The sequence below is a fragment of the Eptesicus fuscus genome, chromosome 15, assembly GCF_027574615.1.
Source record: "Eptesicus fuscus isolate TK198812 chromosome 15, DD_ASM_mEF_20220401, whole genome shotgun sequence".
NCBI lineage: Eukaryota > Metazoa > Chordata > Mammalia > Chiroptera > Vespertilionidae > Eptesicus > Eptesicus fuscus.
The window spans coordinates 74,420,559-74,448,450 of NC_072487.1; the positions used below are offsets into that span (position 1 = coordinate 74,420,559).

General features: G+C 58.1%; 2 protein-coding genes across 9 annotated transcripts in view; both read left to right on the forward strand.

Annotated features, from left to right (window-relative positions):
• The first annotated feature begins 38 nt into the window (after positions 1 to 38).
• On the forward strand, positions 39 to 27,756 carry LRRC8A (leucine rich repeat containing 8 VRAC subunit A). Of its 6 annotated transcripts, XR_008558310.1 has the most exons (5): positions 3,844 to 3,909; positions 4,031 to 4,138; positions 15,294 to 17,446; positions 22,713 to 23,347; positions 27,695 to 27,756. XR_008558310.1 is itself a non-coding variant. In XM_054727312.1 (4 exons), exons 3-4 carry the CDS (start codon positions 15,302 to 15,304, stop codon positions 22,986 to 22,988), a joined length of 2,421 nt encoding a protein of 806 aa, XP_054583287.1. In that variant the 5' UTR covers positions 3,844 to 3,909; positions 4,031 to 4,138; positions 15,294 to 15,301; the 3' UTR covers positions 22,989 to 24,524. The 6 variants fall into 6 exon arrangements, 5 of the variants coding, with proteins under 5 accessions (XP_027983064.1, XP_054583288.1, XP_054583287.1 ...); XM_054727312.1 differs by lacking the exon at positions 27,695 to 27,756 and having other exon boundaries at positions 22,713 to 24,524; XM_028127263.2 differs by lacking the exons at positions 3,844 to 3,909; positions 4,031 to 4,138; positions 27,695 to 27,756 and adding an exon at positions 39 to 99 and having other exon boundaries at positions 22,713 to 24,524.
• PHYHD1 (phytanoyl-CoA dioxygenase domain containing 1) overlaps positions 3,844 to 27,892 on the forward strand; it is a 34,475-nt gene continuing 10,426 nt past the window's right edge. For 2 of the 3 annotated variants that reach the window (XM_008152542.3, XM_054727320.1), the window contains exons 1-2: positions 3,844 to 3,909; positions 27,695 to 27,779. In XM_008152542.3, coding sequence (XP_008150764.1) covers positions 27,747 to 27,779 — 33 coding nt within the window. In that variant the 5' untranslated portion in view covers positions 3,844 to 3,909; positions 27,695 to 27,746. Of the gene's footprint in view, positions 3,910 to 27,221; positions 27,235 to 27,694; positions 27,780 to 27,892 lie in introns of those variants that run through there. The other variant, XM_054727319.1, reaches the window with a different exon arrangement.

Below are 27,892 nucleotides of genomic sequence, written 5' to 3' on the forward strand. Positions count from 1 at the left end.
AAACAAAAGGAGGCGCCGGAGGGGCCCGGAGACCGGTGGCCGGACTGAGCGGCGGGGCCCGGGGGCTGCCTGCTGGGCGGCCGGGCGCGGCGGGCCCAGGTGAGTGGGTGGCGTGGGGGAAGGGGCGCGAGCTGTCACCTCTCAAAACCCACTCCTACCCGCCCGCCGCTAGCTGCCCTGCTCCAGGCATCCGGGCAGCTCCAGCTCTCCCTCTGGGGCCGGCTCCCGGGGGCCTCCGGCGGCCGGTCTTTCTGTCTGCGTCCTGCGTCCGGCTTCCCCACCCCTGGGGTCTCTGCGGCCGCACCCTCTCCCCGGTGCCGCGGCGCGCGAGCCCCCTCCCGGGCACCCCGTGCCTCCCTGCGCGCTACATACTGGGAGTTTCCGCCTCGGCTCCCCCAGGTCCCCTGGTCATCCCTGGGTTCCCCCAGATCCTCACCCCTCCGCACGCACACTCCCCGCTTCGTAGAGGTTCCACCTCTGGGCTCTCCCCTTGCCAGCTCTTTTTCATGTTCAGAGGTTCCCCCTGCTCTCTTCTCCTGGGCTCCCGACCCCTCCTTTCCCCTTGGGCCCCTCCTCCTCTTGGTCCGGCGGGAACTGTGCCCCGACTTGGGGACAGGGTCCCCGGCTAGGCTCTGGGACCTGTCTGGGCTGGGGTTCCCGGGAAGACGGGTCCTGGTTCTGAGGCCCTGGAGTCTGCCCATGTCCTGTGCATCCAGATGGGCCTTGGGGGCAGATCTGATTGGGTCCGGCCGGTCCGCTATGGGGGAGCTGGAGATCCCGCAGAGTTGGCTCCCAGGCACATCGCCCAGGGTCCTTGTGGTTCATGATGATTCTGCTCCTTTTGTTGACGGCTTCTTCCCCTTGATCTGGACTGGGATGAACCAAGATTGGGCTGGTCCCAGCTGATGCAACTGCTGCCTTTTTTGGAAAGGAAGAGGATGGTTGGGGGTGTCTGGCAGCCTCCCCCTGGTAGGGACTTGACTGAAAGGGTGGGGCCGCCCCTTGGTGACCACAGTCCCCTGACCTACCTCTTCCCTGCCCTACCCAGGGAGCCTTTTGAGGATGAGGAGGGAGGAAGCTTGGTGAGGGAAAGGGAATTTGGGCCTAAATTGTGGAGGAAGGATTTGGAGGAGCTGAAAGCCTCCCAAGGGCCTCTCTCACCTTTCCAATTAGGACCCCCGATGACCCCTGCCACACTGTCTCCTGCCCTCTGAGCAGACGGACTGGCAGACAGACAGACCGGACTGGCAGACAGACAGACCGGAGGCAGACAGGGGAGGTCTGTTGTTCATGACACTTCCTGTGTAGGAGATGGAGGAGTGGGAGTTTGTTCAGAGGGACGGGGCAGTGCCCATAGCTCACTCACATTGGCGTTGCCTTTGTGAAGGTCAAGTCTTCCTCTGGCTCACCAGGGGAGGCGAGGGCAGATGACTTGTGCCGGAGGCTGGCTTTTCGGAAGATGCTGGGCGTGAATGACATGATGTCTGCCTCCCTGTGTTCCCAGCTTTAGAGATTTTTTGGGGTTGGGTCTAGTGCCCCTCTGCCTTCGAGGGGCTGTGGGACACAGAGCAGGGGCCGAAGACATCTTCGTGACTCCCCCTGGAAGGCACCCAGACTGCTTTTGCATTCCATCCCTTTGGCACACGCATGAGGAAGCGGTGTCCTCTGCACACTTGGAGTGGCCTTGCTGGACAGTGGGGCTCCTGAGGTTTAACCCTGATGGGTCAGAACTCAGGGATGTGGCTGGGCATGGGGTTGCCGCCTGGACCTCGCTGGCTGGTAGGCGTTGGAGAGAAGGAATCAGTCTGATTCCTGACTCCTTCTGAGAGTGGAGGGGACCCTGAGTGGGGACACTGAGGCATAGGCAAATGGTCTCAGGCCTCCTGAGGAGTCGGGGGGGATGGATGTGGCACCCGAGAGCCCAGCACACCCTCTCCATCCCTGGCTCACTCCCTCACGCAGCCGTCCTTTAGGCCGTCCCTGGCCTGGCCCAGGAGTGGTGTGAGGAGAACACAGTTCCTGGCCTGGTCTGAGTTGCAGTCTCGGAAGAGAGGCAGACAGGAAAACATTGCTGCAGCTTAATAATAGAAATGTGACAGAGCAGCCCAGAGGAAAGAGGCATTAGCTCTGGGCGAATATGTAGGGAGTGGTCCCTGTGTGTCTCCCAAAAGAGGAAGGAGTGGGAGAATCAGTTACAGGGAGTCCAGAGGCTGGGGTTCTAGTCCTGATATGCCACAGACAAGTGCCCGGACTGCGTAGTGTGTATCCCGTCCTTGCCGAGGAGGGCAGGGCGGGGGTAGAGGCTGGCTTAGATGGCCTGTGGCTTCTGCCTAGAGCAGTGGTCGGCAAACTCATTTGTCAACAGAGCCAAATAGCAACAGTACAACGATGGAAATTTCTTTTGAGAGCCAAATTTTTTAAACATAAACTTTTTTTTTTAAAAAAATATATATATTTATTGATTTTTTACAGAGAGGGAGAGAGATAGAGAGTTAGAAACATCGATGAGAGAGAAACATCGATCAGCTGCCTCCCGCACACCCCCTACTGGGGATGTGCCCACAACCAAGGTACATGCCCTTGACCGGAATCGAACCTGGGACCCTTCAGTCCACAGGCTGACTCTCTATCCACTGAGCCAAACCGGTTTCGGCTAAACTTAAAATTTCTTCTAACGCCACTTCTTCAAAATAGACTCGCCCAGGCCGTGGTATTTTGTGGAAGAGCCACACTCCAGGGGCCAAAGAGCCGCATGTGGCTCGCGAGCTGCGGTTTGCCGACCACTGGCCTAGAGCTCCTCTAGGGGCTTTCCTGCCTAGTTGCCATCACCAGATGTGGGTTTCCTGACTTACTGTCTCCCCGTGTGGCTGGAGAGGCCACCCTCTGCCTCTTTCCGCCCAGCACAGTGCCTAGCACTGAGTAGGTGGTAAATGCTCCATGGCATGAATGGTTGAAAGGCTCCTCAACCCCTCCTAGCACCCTTCAAGTTACTTTGTCTGCACTCCCCCCGCCTCCTTCCTGTAACTCCTGCTTCTCCGGCTTTCCCTGATGGCTGGGCCGCACTCCCAGCTCCTGGCTGACGTAGATGCTCCCCTACCCCTGTTGTTGTCTGAGTACACTCTGTCCCCACCCTGCTAACTTGTCTTGTTCATTCTTGTGAACATTCTGAGCAGAGTGCTGGCATGTAGTAGATGCTCACTAAATGCTTCTTGACTAATAGATAATGGTTGAGCCTTGTGTTTTGAGTTGAAATCATGTGTCTGGGCTGAGGATTTGTCTTTACCTGGGTCTGGCTCACCCCATAATAGCTCATCTCTCTCCACATCCCACTTCCAGCCCTGGGTCAAGCCAGGTTGACCCGCTCAGCATTCTCTAGATGCCACGTTCTTTCCCCTCTGGGCAAACAGGTGCTGTTCCTTCCGCCTGGAATGTCCTTTCTCCAACTCCTACTCTTCCTCAGCAGTCAACTCAGACAACACCTTTTCCAGGGAGCCTTCCCTGACCCCATCAGTGTGGGTCTCGGGTTCCCTCCATGCTCCCATGGCTTCCTGCATAGGAGATGGAGGAGTGGAAGTTTGTTCAGAGGCTCTGGGTTCCCCGCAGCAGGGCCCTGGGCTCTCAAGAGCCACTTGTAACTGTCGACTTGGCATCTCCCCAGTAGACTGTCTGATTCCCTCTTGTCACCCCAGAGCCCAGCTGAGGGCCTGGCACCAAGCAGGCACTCAGAAAATGTTGGCAGCACAGCAGGTAACCCTGATAGCCACACACTTCCCTGCTGACAGTGGCTCTTGCTTCCTCGTAGGGAGGCAGCTTCCATGGAGCGAAAGAAATGCCAGGACCCTGCCCAGACAGAAGTGGGCCAGCCTCAGCACCGACAGCCAGCACGCAGATAGCAGAGCCGTCCCGGGGGTAAGGACTGGGCCCCTCTCCTGCAGGCCAGCACGGCCTCCGCTCAGGTGCCTTCCCCAGCCTGGGGAGCAAAGGGCATTGTCTCCTCCGTCTCTGCAGTCCTTTGCTCTTCTCACTGTAGATCCCGGGCGTCTAGGGCAGAGGTGACAGAGGACAGAATTCTTCCTGCTCCTCCCAGCTCAGCGGCCTGCTGAGCAGTATGTGGTCGCCGTACTCTTCGAACGCCAATGTTAAGTTTCGTTGCCGACCCCTGGTTTTCCTCCTTCAGCCCAGGTCTTGTCAGCCTGGCTTGTTGTGGGTACTGTCTCATGAGCACATTTCCCGAGGCGTGTTCCATGGAACGCCAGTTTCTTTGGTCACAGTGGAAAACTACGCCTTGTCCTTGCTGCAGGACTTCTCAGAGCCTTGAGTGCATTGCAGTGAGCATGATGAGGCTCTGAGAAGGAGCGAGCGAGTCGTGTTTCCCCACGTTTACTTGATCGTGTGGATGGACCTCTGTGGGGACTAGGGTTCCTTGGCCTACGCTTTGGAAAACAGTTCCTAAAGGTAGGAGAAGGCACTGGTCAGGACCAACACCTTGTAGTCAGACCTGGGTTTGCGTTCCAGCTGTCTCCATAAGTGACTGGACCGCTGTGAGCCTCAGTGTCCTCGTGGATAAAAAGGGGATGTGTCAGTCCCTCACCTCCCTTTGGGAGAGTTTGAAGATGAAATATGCTGATACAGGGAAAGGCACTTAGCTGAGTGTGTACCCCAGAGCTCGCTCCCTCATCATAGCGGTGTGTGTACAGACTGCTCTGACATTTGGAAAACACACCTTCACCAATGATCTCCTTTGATCAGTTGAGGGAGCTCAGACAGTGGCCTTCATCCCCTTTTTACAGACATGGAAGCTGAGGCTGAGAGGGGAGAAGCAGTTTACCCAAACTCATCAGGAAAGAAGGGAGGGACATGGGACTTGAACCTGATCCTGGAATCCTGGGCCAGGCTCCTTTGCTCCGTGCCCCAGGCCTCCCGGATCCACCTCCCACCTCGGCTTTCTGTTAAGGAAAGCCTGGCCCTCCCTAGCCCGGATTTTAAAAGAAATAATCATCTTGTTGTTGTTGTTATTTCATAATTACCAACAGAGTTGCATGTTCATTATGTTTTTATAATGTTTTGGTTTAAATGTCACATGGAAAGTGAAAGTCTCCCGAGGTCCCCCTCTCCAGAAGTGTGAATGGGGAGGGGTATATTCTTCCACATGTACTACTACTATTTGCTTATTGATCCAAAAGCACGTCCTGTTTCAGCTGCTGTTCACCGCTTGCTCTGGCTTCATTAATGGTTACCCCTGGGCCTTGTCCCAGGCGAGGGGAGGTCTGAGAGTGTGTGTCCTGTCCGAAGGTCCCGACCCTGGTTCTCGAACCCATGCCCCTTGCTCCCTTCCCTCTCCATGCGGGGGTTCTGAGCCGTGTGTTGGGGCATTGCAGCCGCAGAGGTGGGTGGGAAATGCCTGGTGTGTGGTTTTGTTGCCTCTCCTGTTTATTGGGACAAGGTCAGCAATTCTGGGCCCTGCCCTGTAGGAGTTTCCTGTTGGTTTTGAGGAACTCTGTCCTGCCGAGAGGGAGGCCTGAGCTGAAGTCTCTGGCCAGCGATGAGCAGGAAGCAGCAGGTCCTACTTATCTGAGATCAGAATTCCTCCTCCGTGCCAGGCACGGCGTGGAGGGAATGGCATGGGCCGGCCTGAGAGGTTTGGCCTTTAGGTTTTGGCCTCCCTGCCTGCCTAAGGCAGGGAGGGCTGCAGTTGGGATGTTGAGGGGATTCGCACGAGTTTGCCTGAGTCTGGCCCTGACTCAGTTTACCCTGGCAGCTCCTGGCAGAAACCCTGGTCTTGGAGCTGTTGCAATGCTGCTTTCAGGTTTGAGCCTTGAGGGTGGGCAGATGAGAAGATGGAGGGGCCGCGCTGTGGCGTGGGTCTACAGATGCTCTGTTGGGCACAGAGGCCTCAGGCTGGGTTTGGGCAGGAAGGACTTGGGGCCTGGCAGCCTGGTTTGGTGGAACCGGGGGAGTGACTTGGCAGGATCAAGCTGGGGATGAGATCTGTGCCCGAGGGGTCTCCCTCACGTGGCAGGGTTCTCGGGCGCGTGGCCTGGAGTGGGCCTCTGCCTCCACCTCCCTCCTTCCAGCAGCAGGGCCTTCGGGCCCCGGGTCGTCCTCCGTGGCCGCGATCTGAGCCCTGGGCACCGTGCTGGGTCATGACATACATCTGCACCTTCCCTGCCGCAGCCACCTGTGGAGGTGGTGTCATCGTTTTACAGGCCAGGGACCAGGGCTGGCAGGGACAAGGGCTCTTGCCCAAAGTTGCCTTAACGGCAAAGCCAGGACCCGAACCTGGTTCTGTTTGCCCTGGCAGCCGGTGCTGTTACCCCACCTTCCGCTTTGCTTTTCTCCGGTTCTCAGGCTGGGGGTGGGGGTACTTCAGAGTCTCCTGGGAGCTTGTTGAAAATGCTGAGCCCACCGCCCAGCGACCTGCAGGCAGAGCCTGGGAGCTGGACAGGAATCTGTGCTTGGACGAAGCTCCCCAGGCTGTCGCGAGGCCGGTGGTCACTGACCAGGGCGACTCTTTCAGCCCTGGCCCCACCTCTGGTGACAGTCCCTCTGCCCCAGAGCCGACGCCCCGGGTTTGAAGCCGGCTGAGCTCCCCTCGGGACCGGGGTGTTAGTGACCTCCCGGCATGTGTGTGTCGGGTGGGGACATTTAACCTTCCCTCCTCAAGGATGCGTGGGGCTGACGTTCCTAGAATGACGTTCACTGCGCCACAGACATCCCTGCTGACTCTCCTGATGCGTTTCTACTGCATCTCGTAGCAAGTTCTACATTCAGACATCTCTTGAGGGCTGAAAACCTCAGAATTAACTAGACAGCTACCGTGTAGCCTCTGCCTGCAGTGACGTTCCACGGGAGTCCAAGCGGCTGTAAAATTCCACCGCTCTCACGTGCCAACTGGACATCTCAGAGGCGCTGCCAAGCTCACGCCCTCTAACAGAGTCGGGGTGTCGGCAGGTGCACTGACCGGGGGTGGGGCGACCTGGCAATCCCATCCTTCAAACCTCCCAGCTGGTGCCCCGGTCAGCATCCCGGGGGCAGCCCCTCGGCCCCCGGGATCTCAGCAGAAGCTGCATCGCACCTGGGGAGCTCCCGCCCACATTCTGTAACCTGTCCAGAAGGCAGTGCCGTTTTCTCTATCCTCACCCAAGGACATTTTAAAAATTGACTTTAGAGAGAGGAAGGAAGGGGGAGAGAGAGGGATTGATCAGTTATTTCCCGTACGCGCCTCGACTAGGGGTCAAAACTGCAACCTGGGTAAGTGCCCTGACTGAGAATCGAACCCACAATCTTTTTGGCGTACAGGACGATGGACACTCCAACCAACTGAGCCCCCCGGCCAGGGCACTGGTATTCATAGCAGATCAAGACCTGTCTCTAAGCCAGGGGTCCTCAAACTTTTTTTTTTTTAAAACATATTTTATTGATTTTTTTACAGAGAGGAAGGGAGAGGGATAGAGAGTTAGAAACATGGATGAGAGAGAAACATGGATCAGCTGCCTCCTGCACACCCCCTACTGGGGATGTGCCCGCAACCAAGGTACATGCCCTTGACCGGAATCGAACCCGGGACTCTTGAGTCCACAGGCCGACGCTCTATCCACTGAGCCAAACCAGTCAGGGCGGTCCTCCAACTTTTTAAACAGGGGGCCAGTTCACTGTCCCTCAGACCGTTGGAGGGCCGGACTATAGTTTAAAAAAAACTATGAACAAATTCCTATGCACACTGCACATATCTTACTTTGAAGTAAAAAAACAAAACGGCAAAAACACCCGCATGTGGCCCGCGGGCCGTAGTTTGAGGACGCCTGCTCTAAGGCATCTCTGCCCCACGGGCCCACACCCGACACTGAGCTTCTGGGCCCCGACCCAGAGCTGGGCTTCCTTCCAGCGTTCCCTTAAAGCTGCACCTGAGAGACGCAGAAGCATCTGAGTATGGCCTGCTGGGGTTCCAGAGAGAGACCTGGTTTCCATGCCTCCCTCAGGAAAAGGGATCTTGTTCCAGGAAGCATCTCCGGGCCTGGGTGCCTGGCAGGCCCAGGAGCCCAGCCTTTAGGCGGATTGGCACAATGGAGAGTCAGATCTGGGGGGATCTTTCCCACCACCTAGTTTTGTGTCCTTGGACAGGTCACTTAACCTCCCTGGGCCTCAGACTTCAGATCCTTAAAGGCTCTGATAAGACCTACCCTAATAATAACAGCAGCTAACATTACAGCGGCAGGCGCTGGGCCAGAAGTTTCTGTGGACTGCCTCCTTTAGTCCTCATCACCACCCTATAAGGAATGGACTCATCAGCCCATTTTACAGATGAGGAAACCAGAGTCCTGGCAGGCGAAGTGTCTTTCCAAAGGTCACACGCTGGAGCCACCTATTGGTTTGGGTGGAGCTTGGGCGCTGAGGCACAGGAAGTGCTGGGTGCAGTGTCAGTAACCAGCCGCTCTCATGCCAGCCTGGAGGGTTGGGGGGAAGCCCTCACCTCCAGCTTGGCCTCCTGCTCCCGGTGGGGCAAGTCCAAGGTGGGTGTCCCTTACCTGCACCCTTTATCCCTACGGCAGGCCCCGCCCTTGCAAGTTTGCAGGAGGACAAGCCTGTTTGGGAGGCCCAGCCCAAATGTGAGAGCAGTTTGGAACTGAAACTTGTTCCCCTCCCCCCTCTGGCCCAGAATGTCTCCCCTTTTCCCTTCCCCGGGGAAGTGAGGGTGTGCCCTTCTCCGCAGGGAGAGTGCCAAGCCAGGCAGCGCCCCCAGCCCACAGCTGCTGACTCACTGCAGCTGGGTGTGGGGGCCTAGAGGGCAGTGCCTTGCGCTTGGGCGGGTGTGGGCTGTGTGCACCATATGACAAGGTCACCTCCTCTCTTCTGGCTCGGGGACCAGAGGAGGCTGGGGGCGCTGGCCAAGGAGCAGATTCACAGGCTCAGAGCCCTCCTGGGACAAGGCCAGTGACCCAGTGTCTTCCTGGGGCCTCTTGGAAATGGCCCTGCCCCCTCCCTGGGAGAGTGTTGGAGAGACAGCCTCCCCCCTACCCTCTTGCCTGGGAAGTCTTCCCAGCCTCTCTGAGCTTCAACAAAAGGCTCTCTGTGCCCTGTTTTCCCGCTGCCCTGCCTGCTGCCACCGCTCAGGTGTGGAACCCAAATCTCTGTGGGCTGCAGAGGGGCTGGAGCTTGCTGGGTGGTCTCACTCCGGGCCCGAGGGGGCCGCGTGCCATTTCTCTGACTCCTGTTCTGTCCATAAGAAGCTTAAGGAGGAAATCAACAACGGGGACCAGGCTTGATACCCAAGGGGTGGTCCTGGGGGCCTCTAGGTGTCTGGTCTGGCCTGTAGGTATTTGTGTTTGCAGCTCAGCCCTCACCTGGGTGTCCCCCCACCCCCATCCCCACCCCTTGAGTCCTGGGAGGTTGTCTGCCCTGGCAGCTGGGTGTGGTAACTATAGCGTGCCTTCCTGTGTCAGACTTGGGTTCACACGATATGCATCGTCTTAGGTGTAATCCTCACAGTAAGCCTCTGAGGTAGGGTCCATTACAGTCCCCTTTCACCGGTGAGGAAACTGAGGCTCAGAGGGGAAAGGCTGTGGGTCTGAGCTCACCCACCCTGAGACTCGCTCCCCCCGGTGAGGACTGGGCCCTGGTGGGTGCCTGCTCCTGGGAAGGGCAGGCAGGAGCGACTGACGCAGTGGATGGCAGGTACTTCTCGTAAACTTTTACGATCCTCAGAGACCACACAGTGAGGAAGGCCTTTGGCTTCTTCCTCCTTATAAAAGTACCAGATTTGCCTGGCCCAAACGGTGTGGCTCCATGGTTGAGCATCGACCTATGAACCAGGAAGTCGCGGTTTGATTCCTGGTCAGGGCACATGCCTGGGCTGTGGGCTCCATCCTCACTGGGGGTTATACAGGAGGCAGCCCATCAGTGATTCTCGTCATGGATATTTCTCTCTCTCCCTCTCCCTTCCTCTCTGAAATCAATAAAAATATATTTTTAAAAATAAAACAAGTACTTTGCCTGGGGTCGTGGAATTGTTTCATGGCAGAGCTGGATTTGAACCTGTGTCTCCCCAACTCCAAAGCTCTTGTTCTTTGCACTCCTGAGATCAGCCTGCCGCCCCGGGGAGGGTGGGGCCCCTGGGGCCCCGGGGTTGCTTATCTGACTCGCAGGAACCGGGGCCCACTTCTCCTGCCTTGTAGGCACCGTGGGAAGGGTCTGGCTGCACCCTACCCACTTCCGCATCTCCTTGGGGGCAGGGCAGGGTCGGGAGGGTGATGCCGAACCTGCTGGGTCTCCTGCCTTGTAGGCACCGTGGGAAGGGTCTGGCTGCACCCTACCCACTTCCGCATCTCCTTGGGGGCAGGGCAGGGTCGGGAGGGTGATGCCGAACCTGCTGGGTCCTCAGAGGCACAGGTGCTGCTGCACCAGCGAGCAGCAGGCCAGTTGGAAGGAGGAGCTGAGTCTGCTGCCCTGGCAACCAGTCCAGTTGCCACCGCCTCCAGCTGAGCCTGGCAGGGTGAGGGCCAGAGAGGACCAAAGGGGTAATGGTTTTGGTAAATCTTGTATGAAATAGTTTAAGCACACAGAAAGGCATAAAGCTAAAACACATGTTTTTATATCCAAGACTTAATTTTTGCAATAATTGCTTCGGATCTCTCTCTCAAATTATTTCAGGCACAATTAAAGTATCTTTTCCAACGCCATTTTCTCCCCACTAAGTGAAATTATTACCTTGATTTTGGGGCCCACCATGCATGTTTTTATGCCTTCACTACACGTGGCATACGCATGATAGAAAACCTTATGTAATGTGTGTATCGGACTGTAGCTTGTTTTTAGTTCGTTGTTTTTGAGGTCTGTCTACCCAGGTAGCGTTTTCTTTGCTTTCCTGTTCAGTTGTATGATTACAGCAGTTTATCCTTCCGCCCCTTGATGATATTTAGTGTGTTGCTGACCTTTTATTATTAGGAACAGCAAACTCTTCCGTGAGCACCCTGTGCATGGCTTCACATGTATGTGTAAAGCCGTTCTCCAAGAGCTGCAGCTCAGAGCAATGGCTGGACTGTGGGACCTGCGTGCCCGAGCGTCCTCTAGGAATTCAACATTGCTGCAGGCGTGGGGGAGTGAAACGGCATCTGGTTGTTTTAATTTGCATTTAGTAGTGAAATTAATAATTACTTCATTAATTTCCACTTGCATTTTTTTCTTTAACTTGTCTATTCATATATTTGGCCTTTTTTTTCTTCTTCAACTGATTGTCTTTTTTTGTTTTCAATCCTCACCTGAGGGTTTTTAAAAAAATTGATTTTAGAGAAAGAAAGGGAGGGAGGGAGAGACAGACAGACAGACATTGATGTGAGAGAGAAACATTGATCTGTTGCCTCCCGTTTGTGCCTCAGCCGGGGATCGAGCTACGTGCCCTGCCGGGGAATGGAACTCGCCACCTTTCGGTGTGGGGACAGCGCTCCAACCAGCTGAGCCCACCGTCCCGGGCTCGATCGCCTTTTTCTAATGGTTCTAGGAGTGCGGTGTTTGATTTGTGATCACACGCCCCTGGTACCTTGACCACCTTCTACAAAATATGGGTACATCTGTGACAGATTCTCTGCTCCCTTCCAGACAGGGAAACTGAGGCCCTGGCAGAGAAGCCGTTTCCACACCTCTGCTAGGAGGCACTGCTGGCTCTGGAGGGCTAAGCCAGGGAGGGGGTGGATGCACAGTCTGCCCCCTGTCCTTCCATGCTCTCCTCACCACACCCAGTGTGTCCCAGGGCAGCTGTCCGGTGAGGTCTGCTCCATCTGAAGGGCCTCCTGGAGGAGATCTGATGTGAGGGTGCCCTCTGTAACTTACAGGCAAATCACTTCTATCCCTGAGCCTCAGTTTCCCTATCTGTAAAATGGGCATGAGGAATATTATCCAGCCTAAAAAGGAAGGACATGTTAATACATGCCGCAACATGGGTGAACCTGAGGACATTATGTTAAGTGAAATAAGCCGACACAAAAGGACAAGTAGTGTGTGAGTCCACTGATAGGAGGGCCCAGGGTTGTCAGATTGATGGAAAGTAGAATGGTGGTTGCCAGGGGTTGCGGGGTGGGAGAGCTTGGGGAGTTAGTGTTTAATGGGGACAGAGTTTATGTGACTGCACTTAATGCCACTGAACTGTACACCTAAAAGTGGTTAAAATGGTAAATTTTATGTTGTATGTATTTTACTGCAAGAAAAAAGTTTGAGGAGAAAAATGGCACCAAAGCAATGTGCGCCTCCTGGGCTTGGGAAGCCTCTGGGCGTGGCCCTCAGCCAGTCTGGGAATGGGGAGCTCCTCTAACTGTGGGTGTTTGGGTGTTTAGTCACCTTGAGTCACCGGCTCCTGGGGCGGGTCGCTGCACGGGAGCTCCCCACCTGTGGGGATCCATCGCTTCCCAGGGACCTTGGGGCTGGGCTGCTTCCTCCCTCTGCCCTTGCAGCCCAGGTCTCCTCCCTGCCACCCCCTGCGGCCACCCCCTTCGCTGTACCCACTCTGGCCTTATGCCCCACTCGGCGCTCTTGAGACCCTCTGAATTTATTGAGCACCTACTGTGTGCTGAAGACTCCTGTCCCCAGTGAGCATCCGGTCCTCTCCCACGTGGTGAAGAGCTTGCGGAGAGGTGTGCACCAGCCAGCGCTGCCTGCCCGCCCCACTCTGCACTAAGCTCTGCCGAGCACGAAGGTGCATGGACTCCTCCCAGCAGCCCTGTGAGGTGCCCTGCCCTGTGTTCGTGCAGAACCTAAAGCTGCAAGCCAGTGCAGAGCTTGCCCAAGGCCCACCTCCTGAAGCCTCCTCAGCACCAGTTGGCATCCGTCTCTTCTGCTGTAGCCACAGGTGCCCCTCCCTGCACACGGGGTCCAGTTATCCGGGCACTCCTCTGGCTCCCCCGCCTGTCTCCACACTCACACTGGACCCAGAGGCCCTGCAGTGGGGGACACACCTTGGTCACTTTGATTGCCCCACAGGACCAAGCCAAGGGCTAAGCAGAGTTCAGGATGTGCTTCGAGACCAGGTGTTTGGGGGGGCGGGGGCGGTAAGAGCCAGGCATGCTGGGACAGAACAGACAGGACTATTTCCTGCCCTTCTGAGCCTCCAGCTCCCTCACCTGGAACCAGAGCTGTGAACAGTTCCCGCCTCAGAACCAGGAGTCAGGAAGGCAGCATGTGCAAAGCTCAGGATAGCAGGGGCCCAGAGGCCTCCTCACTGTGAGGCTGGGCGTTCTCGGTCCTGACACACCCACTCCCCTTTGAAACCACATCCTGCCTGGTCATAAACTGCCTCCACCCCCCACGCCTGACATCCTGCATGGCCCACTCATTCTGGATTCTCCAGGGCAGGCTGCCGCAGGCCCTCTCCTCCTGGCCCCTCTTCTCTTCCGGTCCCCCGTCATTGGGTGTCCCCCTGGAGGAGGACTCGGGGAGCCAGGAGGGTGGGTCGAATGTCTGGGTGTCTCGGCTGGAGGCTGGCTACTGGATTCAGCAGGCCCTGCCCCGGAGTGCCACTTTCCCAGGAGTGTGGGTGGTGCGGAGCCAGCTGGTCATTAGAGGGCCTGGGCCTTCCTGTGGCACGGCACTCTCCTGGCCTCACCGGGAGGCTGACCCTGGGATGGAGCCACCGGCCAGGGCGGAGCTGGTGTCTGCTGGCCCTGCAGTGACCTGAGCTCTGTGCGGGGGGGAAGCTGCACGCCTGTGCTCTGTCTCTTGGGACCGCTGCTGTGTGGGGCCTCTGGGCAGGTGGAGAGAAGGCCAGACTTTGGTAAGGACCCGAGCAGGGAGGTAGACGGATATTCGGGGGCATGGTCTCGGCTCTGCCCTCAGTTTATAAGAGTGACATTGGGCGGGTGACTCGACCTCTCTGGGCCTTCGTTCCCCCATCTGTGGAATGGGGCTGAAGATAGCCCTCCATCCGGGCATCTAAGGGGTTCCACGAGAGGACCCCATGGTGAGGGCTAGCTCGGTGCCTGCACACGTCCATCTCAGAGCCCCGGTTCTTCCACAGGGTCCCGTTTTGCTTTCCTTCTGTCCTCCCCACGCATCCCAGCATGCTCTAGGAGGACAGGATGGGAAGTTTGCAGGGAAGCCCTGTTTTAGGAAACATTCATTACTGTTGTCATTATTTATATTATGAGTAATCAAAATAAGGTGGCCCAGTCCCATAACCTGGGCACCCTTGTTCCTCTCCCAAGAGAAACAGATCCATTTGTCAAAACACAGGATTTAACCTTCGTTTAAAGTCTAGATTACAAAATAGGCTGTAAAGTAAAATCACAATTTTATTTTAAAAAATATACACAGAAAGGACTAGAAGGTTATTACTCGTTGAAGAGTTAACAGTGGTAACCCTGGGGTGTTTTCACAGGGGATTTCATTTCTAGCCTCACGCTTTTTTTATTTTCCCAGGCCTTCTCCCGCGAGCATCAGGTACCTTTCTCATCCCTTTCATCTGACACTGCTCGTTACAAGAGCACCGTGCCTTGGCAGAGCGACCACGGAGGAGAGTCCTTGCACACGTTTATTCCGTGGCACACGTCCTGTACGCCACTGGCTGGAGTTCCTGAATGTGGCTTCTAAGCTAGTGTTTCCCAAACTTGGCCAATCATTAGTGTCACCGAAGTCACGTATTAAGAAATCACCCCCTACCCCACCCCCAAAAATCAAATTCCTGGTGTGTCCTCCGGTTCCCCCGGGGCTCCCAGAATCCTGTGTGGGCATAACTCTACGCCCACACTGAGGCGTGCTCAGACTTCCCTGTTTGGTTTACAAAAGTGAGCCCCCTCTTCTGCATTTGGCTTTTCTGACTCTGCAGAAACCTCTTCAGGTCCCTGGCGCAGCTTCCCGGCAGCTGGTTCTGAGTGAACTGGTGCTTTCAACAAGCCCCTCCAGTCGGTCTGATCAGTAAGAGCAAGCATGTCAAACTCAGAGGCTAACACGGGCCAAATAAACGAGGCGTACGGCCCACGGGCCACGAGTTTGACATGCTTGAGTAAGAGGATAGGGTCTAGCCGATATCCCGAATGCTCCTGTGAGCCTGAATTAGCCGTCTGTCAGTGTGGGTCCTCATCTCAGTGCTCAGTCTTCCTGTCTGTGAAATGGGGAGGCTGCCTGCTGTCCCCCACAGTGGTTTCCAGAGAAAGGCTGATCCGGGGGCTGCCCCACGAGTGGCAAGGCTCTGACTCCCAGCTAGACTCGAGGTGGAATTTTGGACAACGAGTCCATTGTCTCCTTCCCTTGACCCCTGGGTCCCAGAAAGCCAGGCTGCCCTGCAGTAACCCCCTCCTATGGGTGCCTTTCAGGTTGAACCATGATTCCAGTGACAGAGCTCCGCTACTTTGCGGACACACAGCCAGCGTACCGGATCCTGAAGCCGTGGTGGGACGTGTTCACCGACTACATCTCCATCGTCATGCTGATGATCGCCGTCTTTGGGGGCACACTGCAGGTCACCCAGGACAAGATGATCTGCCTGCCTTGTAAGTGGGTCACCAAGGACTCCTGCAACGACTCTTTCCGGAGCTGGGCGGAGCCCGTCTACCGCAACTCCACCATCCTGCCGATCCCTGACACCGGCCCCACGGGCATCAAGTACGACCTGGATCGGCACCAGTACAACTACGTGGACGCTGTGTGCTACGAGAACCGCCTGCACTGGTTCGCCAAGTACTTCCCCTACCTGGTGCTTCTGCACACGCTCATCTTCCTGGCCTGCAGCAACTTCTGGTTCAAGTTCCCGCGCACCAGTTCGAAGCTGGAGCACTTTGTGTCTATCCTGCTCAAGTGCTTCGACTCACCGTGGACCACGCGGGCCCTGTCGGAGACGGTGGTAGAGGAGAGCGACCCCAAGCCGGCCTTTAGCAAGATGAACGGCTCCATGGACAAGAAGTCCTCGACTGTCAGCGAGGACGTGGAGGCCACGGTGCCCATGCTGCAGCGGACCAAGTCTCGGATCGAGCAGGGCATCGTGGACCGCTCGGAGACGGGGGTGCTGGACAAGAAGGAGGGGGAGCAGGCCAAGGCGCTGTTTGAGAAGGTGAAGAAGTTCCGGACCCACGTGGAGGAGGGGGACATCGTGTACCGCCTCTACATGCGGCAGACCATCATCAAGGTGATCAAGTTCATCCTCATCATCTGCTACACCGTCTACTACGTGCACAACATCAAGTTCGACGTGGACTGCACCGTGGACATCGAGAGCCTGACGGGCTACCGCACCTACCGGTGTGCCCACCCCCTGGCCACGCTCTTCAAGATCCTGGCGTCCTTCTACATCAGCCTGGTCATCTTCTACGGCCTCATCTGCATGTACACGCTGTGGTGGATGCTGCGCCGCTCCCTCAAGAAGTACTCCTTCGAGTCGATCCGCGAAGAGAGCAGCTACAGCGACATCCCCGACGTCAAGAATGACTTCGCCTTCATGCTCCACCTCATCGACCAGTACGACCCGCTCTACTCCAAGCGCTTCGCCGTCTTCCTGTCGGAGGTGAGCGAGAACAAGCTGCGGCAGCTGAACCTCAACAACGAGTGGACGCTGGACAAGCTGCGGCAGCGGCTCACCAAGAACGCGCAGGACAAGCTGGAGCTGCACCTGTTCATGCTCAGCGGCATCCCCGACACCGTGTTCGACCTGGTGGAGCTGGAGGTGCTGAAGCTGGAGCTCATCCCGGACGTGACCATCCCTCCCAGCATCGCCCAGCTCACGGGCCTCAAGGAGCTGTGGCTGTACCACACGGCGGCCAAGATCGAGGCGCCGGCCCTGGCCTTCCTGCGCGAGAACCTGCGGGCGCTGCACATCAAGTTCACGGACATTAAGGAGATCCCGCTGTGGATCTATAGCCTGAAGACGCTGGAGGAGCTGCACCTGACGGGCAACCTGAGCGCGGAGAACAACCGCTACATTGTCATCGACGGGCTGCGCGAGCTCAAGCGCCTCAAGGTGCTGCGGCTGAAGAGCAACCTGAGCAAGCTGCCGCAGGTGGTCACGGACGTGGGCGTGCACCTGCAGAAGCTGTCCATCAACAACGAGGGCACCAAGCTCATCGTCCTCAACAGCCTCAAGAAGATGGTAAACCTGACCGAGCTGGAGCTGATCCGCTGTGACCTGGAGCGCATCCCCCACTCCATCTTCAGCCTCCACAACCTGCAGGAGATCGACCTCAAGGACAACAACCTCAAGACCATCGAGGAGATCATCAGCTTCCAGCACCTGCACCGCCTCACCTGCCTTAAGCTATGGTACAACCACATCGCCTACATCCCCATCCAGATCGGCAACCTCACCAACCTCGAGCGCCTCTACCTGAACCGCAACAAGATCGAGAAGATCCCCCCCCAGCTCTTCTACTGCCGCAAGCTGCGCTACCTGGACCTCAGCCACAACAACCTGACCTTCCTCCCTGCCGACATCGGCCTCCTGCAGAACCTCCAGAACCTGGCCATCACAGCCAACCGGGTGAGTGGCCCGGCCCTGGCTCCGCATGCGGGGGGCTGCCGTGGCCCGTGGTGGGGGTGCTCAGGAGGCCCAGTGTCTTGGGACCTCACCTGTGGTTCCCAGGACTGCCTTGGAGGAGCTTCTAAAAATACAGACTTCCCGGCCCCACTGCAGACCTGCCAGATCAGGCCCTCAGGTCGGGAGCCGGTCTCTGCCACAGAACGCTGCAGTTCTGCCAGGAGGGACGTGTGGTCACGTGGGGTCTGTCCCCACCGTGCCCTCGTGCAGGTTTCTCATAGGCAGGGGTGTGCAGGGCAGGAGGTCCAAGGCCGGTGGTTCTCTCTCTGTCCATCTCAGGGTTGGGGTGTGGGAGGCGGGACTTAGCCTGGATCTAGCGGTATTTCCTCAGCTTGTCCCAGACCAGATTTGGAGCTGAAGCGTCTGTCTGGGTCCAGCAGGAACGGGAACTATGGTGGCTGCTGTGCGCCGAGGGGAAGCCAAGCCGCCTCCACAGCTCCTAGTGCGCTGCTCGCCCCTCTCCCCCTGCCTTTGGGTGGTGGAGGGCAGAGTGGGGCTTGATTGGGGCTGACTTGCCACCACCTGCTCTCTGGAGAGGATATTGTGCAAACCATTTGGGAGGCCACGCCCTGGAGACGGTTGCCATCCCTGTGCGGTGGCCCCTCGCCTGGCCCGGGAAGCCCCCGACCCGAGGCCCCTCCATAGAGGCAGGTGGGTGGGGTTCAGGGCTGGGCGCTCCTGCGGTTTTGTGGTCTGCAGTAAGCAAAGCACAGCCACTGAGGGGACCTCCCCGCTGCCCCTCCTAGGCACCTGCAGGGAGGTTGACAGTGGAAAGAACAGGTTGTCTGAGTCCCTCCTCGCAAGATGGAAACTCCTAGTGAGGTGGGCAGCGATGGAGTTCCGTGGCCAGGGGCTGGGACGCCCAGGATGGGCCGATTCAGACACCACCCCTGCGCCTCATCGAACACAGTGGCATAGAGCAGCCCCGTTGGTTAGAGCCTTGCTGTGTGCCAGCCCTGTGCGGGGCAGTGTCCCTGCATCCCCGTGTCCCAGCAGCCCCTGAAACACCCCTGCCCAGGAAAGGACACGGCTCTCAGTGTCACTCGGACGGCGGAGTCCAGGTGTGCCATGTAGAAGCGCCCCCTCTTCCCTAAGCCTCTCTGACTGCAAACGGCCTGTCTCCATATATCAGAGACGGTGGCACATCCCGGTCCCCTCCCCCACGTTCGGACTGTGAGAATACCTGGGAATGAACAAGGGAGAAGGTCAGATCCCAGGTGGCTTCACCCTGAGAATCTGCCCCTAGAGCCGGCCGGGTGGTTGCCCCAGAACGCAGCCCCAGCCCAGGGCTTGATGGGCCCTCCTACCAGGCGCCCCATCCTGTCCCCCACCCCAGCTGCTCACCCCCAGTGTGCCTGTTAGGTCATGTCTGCTGGCTGAGGTCACCCCTCAGGAAAGGAGCTGGTGGCAGGCAGGCACGCTGTCCGCGGGAGGGAGACCCTCTGACACCCTGTTCAGTGCTTTGCTTAATCACATCCTGTCCCCGCCCCCTGGAATGCCGGGGGCCTTACCGGGAAAACAGCTCACTTCCCAGTCCTGGCCAGGCTCCTCCTCTTAAGCTGGACCCCTCTCCGTCCTCAGGAGCCTGATGGTTCCTTGTGGGCCACCAGGCCTGCAGGTAGAAAAGCAGGGGTGGGGGTGGCCCAGCTCAGGCCCTTGACTAGCGTGTTCCCAGGTGTCAGCTGGTGTAAGGAGAACCTTGACAAAGCGGGCATTCGTTTGTCCACTCACCCACTCATTCACTTGTTCATCGACGTGGCAGATGTTTTGAGCACTCTTAGTGTGAGTGAGGTGCTGGGGACACAGGCATGAACAAGGCCCACGGTCTGCCCAGCCTGAGCGCACTGTCTGGTGGGAAAGACACTTAGCACAATGCGGCAGAAGCACAGAGCAGCCTCAGCCCACCCTAACCCAGGGCTGGGGGCTATGGGAGGAAGAAGGTTCCACCTGGCCCTGCAGGAGGAGGAGGAGTCAGCCAGGTGAGAAGGGGAGGATCTAGAACAGGGGTCCTCAAACTTTTTAAACAGGGGGCCAGTTCACTGTCCTCAGACCGTTGGAGGGCCGGACTATAGTTTAAAAAAAACTGTGAACAAATTCCTATGCACACTGCACATATCTTATTTTGAAGTAAAAAAACAAAACGGCAAAAACACCCGCATGTGGCCCGCGGCCGTAGTTTGAGGACGCCTGCTCTAGTAGGTCCTGTCCCTGGAGTAACTGAAAGCCGAGGGGGAGGAGAGGGAGGAGGGGGAGGAACGTGAGCCAGGGAAGGCCAGAGGAATTTGGACTTTCCCTGAGGGCAGGCCCAGGCTGTCCACCAGGGCTGGGAGGAGCATCCTGTTCCTCCCACTTCCCTTTCAGTGAGCGAATCTTTATTTCGTTGCCATTCCTCTTACCAGGCCAGACTCTCAGGACAAGGACCTTGGCTTTTTCTGTTCAGTGCAGACGTTCGCTGAACTCTTGCTGATGAAGTGAAGAGAGGAGCAAGCTGACGTGCAGTTTAGCGATTGCTCTTGCTGCCCCGGGAGGGTGGGGTGGAGGGGGCAAGGTGAGCAGAACGGTGCTGATAGAAACCCGTGTGGCCGCAGAGGAGAGGGCACGCCTGCATGGCAGAGGCTGCAGGGCCGGGGAGAGACGGGGTGTCCAGACTTTGGGGCAGAACCCACAGAACGTGGGCTGGTTGGTGACTTGCGGTTTCTCACCTGGCTGCCTGGGGGGATGGATGGGTGGTCATTGAGACAGGACACAGGAGCAGGCGCAGGTTTTCAGAGGCGATTGTATGTCCAGCGCTGGGTGTCTGGGGCCCTGGGACGTCCAAGAGGCCATGTTGAGTCGGCCTAAAGCTCAGGTGTCATCGCCCAGGGCTCGGGGAAGGAAGGAAGTCTGGCTGGAGCTTCCGGGTGGATGGCAGAAGAGCAAGGCCAGGCAGGGGTGTGGGCTAACGGCACGGCACGTGAGGGAGCCAGGGGAAAGGAGAGCGGGTTTCAAGGGTGGATGGGCAGGAAGCTGGATCACAGCGGGCTCAGGAGAGATGGCAACTTTCCAGATAATTGTTGGGGAGGTTGGAGAGTGATGGAGCAGCCCCAGAGGCTTCTGGGAGGTTGTCTTTTTCAAAGATCAGGTAGATTGGAGGCCACTGCAGTGCGGGTGGGGGAGCCACTGAGGTCCCTGAGGAGGTGGGACCGAGCAGGGCCGGGGACGAACAGCACCTCAGGAAGAAGGGCGGGAGCCACCGCAGCCCCTTCCTGTATCTGGAGAGAGGTCACGGCTGGGCAGGGGTTGTTCCGGGAGAGGGTTTTCGGGGAGGGAGCTCTGCCCTCACCACCGGAGCCCTTCCCGGGCTCTGACCACGGCCTGTGCCATCAGAGGGTGCCCCTGTGCGGGCAGTGGGGTGTCTGGGAAGCTCTGGCCCCTCAGTACTGCTGGAGCCCTGTCCCATCTGTCCTCTCACCTTCAGGTCCCTGCACTGGCCCATTCCTGACCATTGGGCACAGCGGGGGCCATTTTGGAAGCCCACGCCAGGAGTCTCCTTTAAAATAGCTAGTGTCCCTCCTAGCGTGGCCTCTGCCCAGCCACAGCCACCCGGGCTTCCTGCTGGAAGGACACGTTCCTCACCTGGAATGGGTGTCCTCTTCCAAAGATGGCCGAGAGAGCAAGAGCCTCCTAGGTGGAGGCCCCAGTCTGCCCAGAGGCCCCAGCCCAGATGCCGGCCGGGAGGCGTTCTCAGTTCAGCCTTTTCATTCTGCAGCCGGGAAACTGAGGCCCAGGTAGGGAAAGGCTTTGCCCGGGCCGCCGAGTGCCGTGTCCGGCAGAAGGGAGCTGTGGCGGGGCTCTGGGTCAGCGGAAGCCAGGCTGACCCTTCCTGGCTCTGCACGGTGCATTTCACTTCCCCAGCCTTGGCCTCCTCGGCAGGACAATGGGGACGGGGCAGAGCAGCCTCAGAGCTGGCAGGATTCCTCCTGTGCGTTGCATCTGAAGGAGGTCATTTTAGGACAGACTGGCTCAGTAAGAACGCGTGTTGCTAGCTGACACTCGGAGAAGGGCAGGGGAGAAGCTGGCCTTCCCCGTGTGCCCGCAGACAGCGCGTCCCCACTCGGGCCCCGCGTTTGCTCCTTGTTCCACCAACAGTGCAGACACTTAGCAGAGCGTGTGCTGTGGAACCAGGTTCAAATGTTGACTCCACCCTCCAGGTGTGAACCGCCGGGCAAGTTAGCTTCTCAGGGGCCTCAGTTACCCCATCTGTAAAATGGGACGAGTGTTTACAGAATATTTATAGGTCCGTTCTAGGGTTAAAAGAGTTAAACCGGACTGAGTACTAAGCTAATGAGTGTTGCCCATTATTCTGCTTTTGCAAAATCAGAAAGAGGGGACTCTGACTTGCCACTGGGCTCCGTGCACTCGTGAACAGCCTGTGACTTGACAGGAGAAAACGGAGGCCCCAGGAAGGGGGAGTGACACAGCTGGGATTCTCCCGCCTGCTGGCGAGCTCTCCCGCTTCTCAGCAACATGGAAGGGTGTGGAATCTTCTCAGCGTGCTGCTCTGCTCTCATAAATTATTCTTAACCAGACAGGACCGACACAGCCTGGCTCCTGGTGAGCCCTGGGTGGTGGAGGGGGGGTGTTGATAGTAGCTGGCTAGCGGGATATGCTTCTTAGGGTGCCAGGTGCTGGAGACAGCGGGGAACAAGGTGGACCCAGTCCTGCCCTCTCAGAGCTCCGAGTCCTGAGGTCTTAATTAGGAGCTCTCCTGATCTGAAACCCAAGGCTACAAGCCCCCCAAGGCCTTGGGTTTTAGACTGAGCTCCACACAGGGGTCTGGGGAGGAGTCTTGGGTGCTGGAAGGGGAGGCCAGGGCCTGGCTCAGGCTCCCCTGCGGAGGGTGGCCCCCTGCTCTGTTCTGTAGCTTGAGGCAGGTGATCAAGCAGTTGCACCATGGGGAGAGCAGTACTGCGGGGGCCCCTGGCTGCCCGAGATTCCTCAGGGGGGCAGGGAAGGCTCCTGGAGGATGTGACCACAGAGCTGAGACCTGAAGTGCAGCGGAAGGGAGCCAGCCTTTGGCCCAGATTGTGCTGGTGCGGGGGCCCCAGGGAGCTGGACGGGCCTCAGAAGGTGCCGGTGCCCAGGGACGGGGGAGGGAGGGAAGCCTTGGACCCAGAGGCCCTCAGGTCTGAGTCATGCCCACCTCACCTTCCCCCTCCTTTCCCTCTAGATCGAGGCCCTGCCCCCGGAGCTCTTCCAGTGCCGGAAGCTGCGGGCCCTGCACCTGGGCAACAACGTGCTGCAGTCGCTGCCCTCGCGGGTGGGCGAGCTGACCAACCTGACCCAGATCGAGCTGCGGGGCAACCGGCTGGAGTGCCTGCCCGTGGAGCTGGGCGAGTGCCCGCTGCTCAAGCGCAGCGGCCTGGTGGTGGAGGAGGACCTGTTCAACACGCTGCCGCCCGAGGTGAAGGAGCGGCTGTGGAGGGCCGACAAGGAGCAGGCCTGACCCGCGGCGGATCACCGAGCACGGGGCTGGCCCGCAGTGGCCAGCGGTGGGACCACCGGGGCTCCCTCCGGCCCAGGAACCCAGAAACCCCAGGACAGCTGGCCCAGCCTCTCGGCCAGGCCGGAGCCTGGGGTTGGACGTCAGCTGGGCCAGGGTGACCGGGCTGTACCTGAGGGGCTGGCCCCTTTTCTCCCTCTGAGACTCGTGCCCCTGCAGGCGCCTGTTGGGGAGATAGAGACCTGTAATCTGTCTCCGAGGGAGCGCAGTGTTTGGACAATCAGGGCCTCCTCCCTGGAGGCCGTCTCTGCCCCAGAGGCTGAGCCCATGCCAGAGGTCCAGGGACATCGACCTAGCTCTTGGTATTTATTTTTCTCCACCTCCCGCTCCCTCCTCCAGATAACTCACACATTCCCAGGAAACAGCTCACAGGGGGTGCTGGAGGGAGAGTGGGCTGTTTTGCTTGTCCTTTGTGTGGCGCCGCCAGCATTTAGTGCCCCCCCAGACTTGAGCAGAGTGGCCAGGGCGGACCAGCTGTGGACGGTCACCCCGTGGTGCCAGGCTGGGCTCTGGGGCCCAGCCCGTGGAGAGCAGGCCACAGGTGGGAAGGCCAGGCCTGGGGCTTGCCTCACCCGCTTTGGCTTTTTTTTTTTTTTTTTAAGTAAAACCTTTTTTTAAGCTTTGAAAATTGAGGGTTTGGGTATTAAAAAGAAAAAACTTAAAAAAAAAAAAAAAAAGACACTAAAGGCCAGTGAGCTGGAGTCTCAGGGTGGGCGCAGTTTCCCGCGGAGCGGCCGGACTGAGTGTGTTTCCTTCCCCCGGGGTGTCTTCCAAGTCTGGTGACCTTGGTCCAGAGTTCTCTTTGTTCCTCTCCTCCCCTGGGGGGCGGGGGGGACTTTTCTGTGTTGTTTTTGGTGTCTTGTTTTCCTTCTCCCCCATGTGTCTTGGCAGGCGCTCACTTCTGTGGCCACTGGCCAGAGGGAATGTTCTGGAGCTGCCAAGACGGGAGGAGACTCGGGCTGGCTAATCCCCGGGCGAACGGTGCTCCATCCTCCCTGCCCCTCGTCACAGCGTTAAGGAGCCAGGAGGGGCTGCCTCGCGGACTCTGCTTCCCCCCTCCTGTGTCCTGAGTGTGCCCAGTGCCACCACTCGCCCCAGCTGCTCCCGTCAGCACAGACGGCGGGAGGAGGCGGGGAGGTCGCCCCCGGAAGAGCAGGCTCCCCAGGCTTGGGTCCCAGTTTCTGTCCCAGGCGCCTGGCGCACAGGGGCCCACTCAGCGCCTGGTGGTGAGAAGCCACCTCACTCTAGATCAGTCAGCGGGGTCCCGCCTTAGATCAATCACTTGGACACTAAGGCACGTGTTAGCGTCTCTTGTCTTAACGATCACGTCTCTCTGTCCATTTGTGTGTTCTGCGTCGCGTCATTGAATGTTACCCTCAGAAATAACGCACACTAGCCTCTGACAACCACGAAGCAATCCGTTACCTGTGGGTCTGAACTGTAGACTCGTTCAAATATCAAATAAACCTGTAACAGAAAGCGGTCTTTGGAGGGCTCCATGTTGTGGGGACACCCTCCCCTCAGCTCCGAGTCACCGTTTATTGGGCCCCGACCATTCAGTTAACTGCTGTTCTCACCGCCCGTGGACGGGAGCCGGACAGAGCACCTGCTGGTGTTGGGCGTGGGCCCGGCCATGGGTTCCACAGCCAGCACGTGTGCTGTCGGCAGGGTGCCTGTGGTTGGGGCCCTCAGGAGCTTTGCTGGGGAGGGTGGCGGGGAGGGCACCGAATGGGAGCCAGTCGTCTCAGGCCGTGTCCCAGCGCCATCACCTGCAGAAAGCTGGGCAGATGCTTTCCTTCCCGTGGCCTCCTCATCCTCATCTGTACAATGGGAACTCCCTCCCTGCGCTCTCCTAGGTTCTTGTCATCCCAACAGCCAGTCCCCAGGGCTCGGCAGAGGTGGGGCTGAAGTGACCCTGGGCCCTCAGTGACCTCGGGGGCCTGCCGAAGGTGCTGGGGTCAAGGGCAGAGGCTTAGGGCTGCCCTCAGACCTTAGTGCTGCTATTCTGATGTGAGGCCTCAGTTTCCTCATCTGTGAAAGGGTGGGGTTGCAGGATTGTTCTGAGGCTGACTCATGATAATGATGCAGGTGAGGGGGGGCGGGGTTCACAGAGGGCCTTGCAGCTGGAACCCAGTAAAGGACCTTTGCCTCTGGACCAGTGAGGCTTGTGCTGGGCGGACATGGGGCCCTGGGGCCGGGGTCTTTTGGTGAAGAAGAAAGGGTATGTGTCTGACCTTGGCCTTAGTGATGAGGCCTTGGGCACCTCCCCTAGCACAGGCCAGAGTCTGTCCTTGCTCCAAGGGCTATAACCTGCCCTTCCGCCCCCCCCTCCCCCGCCCCAGGTAACCTCAGGACGAGCCAGGGCTTTTCTTCCTCTCTGGCCCTGACACTGGCTGTCTGACTGGGAGGCTGAGCAGCTGGGCTAGGGCCCCACCGGAGTCTCTACTCCATTGTGAGTGGAGGTCCTCCCCTCACTCTGGTCTGGCCACTCCCTACTCTCCCATGCCTGCCCCCACCCCAGCGTTGGGGCTGCCCAGTGTTCAGAGCAGGAGTGTTTGATCTGGAGCTGGTAAGCTTTTGGAGAAAACAAACACCAGCCACCCACTGCTCAAAACCTGAGCAGGCCCTGGCCAGTTTGGCTCAGTGGATAGAGCGTCGGCCTGTGGACTGAAGGGTCCCAGGTTTGATTCCGGTCAAGGACACATGCCCGTGTTGCAGGCTCGATCCCCAGTGTGGGGCGTGCAGGAGGCAGCCGACCGGTGATTCTCTCTCATCAGTGATGTTTCTGTCTCTCTCTCCCTTTTCCTTCCTCTCTGAAATCAATAAAAATAAATTTTTTAAAAAAAATTTTAAGTAAAAAAAAAAATCTGAGCAGAATAAATGAACAAATCTCAGGAGACCCAGTTCCTCCTCCTCCCCCCGCCCGCCAGGATTCTCCACTTAAAACCCAGTGGTTGACTTTTCTCTGATTGCAATAGCAGTTTGGAAAATTTGGGGGGAAATTCAAAAAATAAAAACGCCCCACATCCCACCCAGAACAGCCCCGCGAACCTTTGGTGAATATTGGTAGGCATTTATTAAAGTGCCAGGCCCGTGCCAAGCTCTGTTAGCGGTGAAGTGTTCGTCTTCCTCCTTACAAGAGAGGGGCTTCTGCTATCCCCAAATTACAGGTGGGGAGAGGAAGGCCGGGCGTGGATGGAGCCCAGGCTGCCTCTGAGGTTCCAGGGGAGCTGTTAGGCCCTCACGGTGGCCCTCACTGCACTCCTGGCACATGTCTACCCACAGGGTGGCTGATCGAAGGGGCCAGGCTAGCGAGTGAGCCGAGTATCTCCCATATGGTTCCGCCACCTCCCCTCCCCTCCCAGCCTAACCCTGCAAACCTCTTGTCCCTCCAGCCCCTGGAGCTCGGCGGGGCTCCCCCTCCCCCGCCCTCCTAGGGAGGCTGGGGCCAAGCAGCTGCTCCCAGTGCGGTGCCCAGGAAACAAAGTTGGACTCTGGGCCAGGGCTCCTGAGGGCCGAGCTGTGTCCCTGCACTCACTCCCGAGACGCTCTGTCCCTTGGCCATTCAGAAAGCATCATTTCAGGGAAGGCCAGTGGCCGGTTTTTCAGAAGCTGCAGCCAGAAGGGCCCTGTGTGCGGCTGAGCAGGGCTGGCTAGGCGGGTGGGTGTGCATGCTGTTCGGACCCCTGGCCGCCACTGTGCCAGCCTAGCTTGAGACCCCAAGCTCCTTGGGCCTGGAGGTGGGAACAGGAACCGTGGCTCTCATTCTGCAGACCCAGGCCCCCACTCTCTAGCCTCTTCCTCCTTTTTTAAAAAAAATTTTTATTGATTTCAGAGAGGGAGAGAGAAATAGAACCATCAATGATGAGAGAGAGAGAGTCATGGATCAGCTGTCTCCTGCACCTCCCTCCCCTCCCCCCCACTGGGGATCAAGCCCGCAACCCAGGCATGTGCTCTGACCGGGAATCTAACCATAAGTCTACGCTCAACCACTGAGGCATGCCAGCCAGCTGGGCTACCTCTTGCTCCTCCTAAGATTCCCCTGATCTCTTACCTTCCTGTTAGCTGCAGACTGATCTGCACACTCCCTCCCATAAACCTCCCAGCACCTGGAGTCTTGAGCTGGGAGGGACCCAGACAGTCCCCTGAAGAGACCTCTTCCACCTTCCAAGGCGGTCAGCCAGGGCAGGTCTGGTGTGCACGTCCCCCAGGCCTCCACCCTCCCTCCCCAGAGGATGCTGGTGGGCCTGGGGACTTGGGTCACAATTAGTGGTGGCACCTGGGCTGGCCCTCAGGTGTCCGCTTGTCTGCCCAACTTTTTCGCCCAGATACCTCTTAAATTCAACTTCTGGGCACCTGTAAGCAGCCAGCCCCAGGGAGGGCGGGGGGGGGGGGGGGGGGCAGGAAAAACCTTGAAGGAGATCAGAAAGGGTTAATCCTGGATTAGCTGGGAAGATGGACCCCAGGTGTGGGACCCCTCTAGGCGCAGAAGTCAGAGGGAGCCTCAAAAAACTGGGGTTTAGGCCCAGGCTGGTCTGAGGGGGGGAGAGGTGGGGGCAGGGGTTGAGTTTCCTCTGGGTAGGGAATGGTTAAGCCCTGGGCCTCCCAGGCTCTATCCACTCTCCCCTCCTGACCTTTTTCCTCTCCAGCCTTGGGCACAGCACCAGCGCTGAGAGCCACTGACCACTCAGCCTCGTCCTCATGGCCTGCCTGAACGCCGCGCAGCTCCAGAAGGTAGGGGCCTGCAGGGTGGGGGCAGGGAGGATTGGGTAAGAGTGGGAAGACCCTCTAGACTGGACGGAAAGTACCCCCAGTGCCGAGAACAACCCCATCCCCTGCCAATTTTC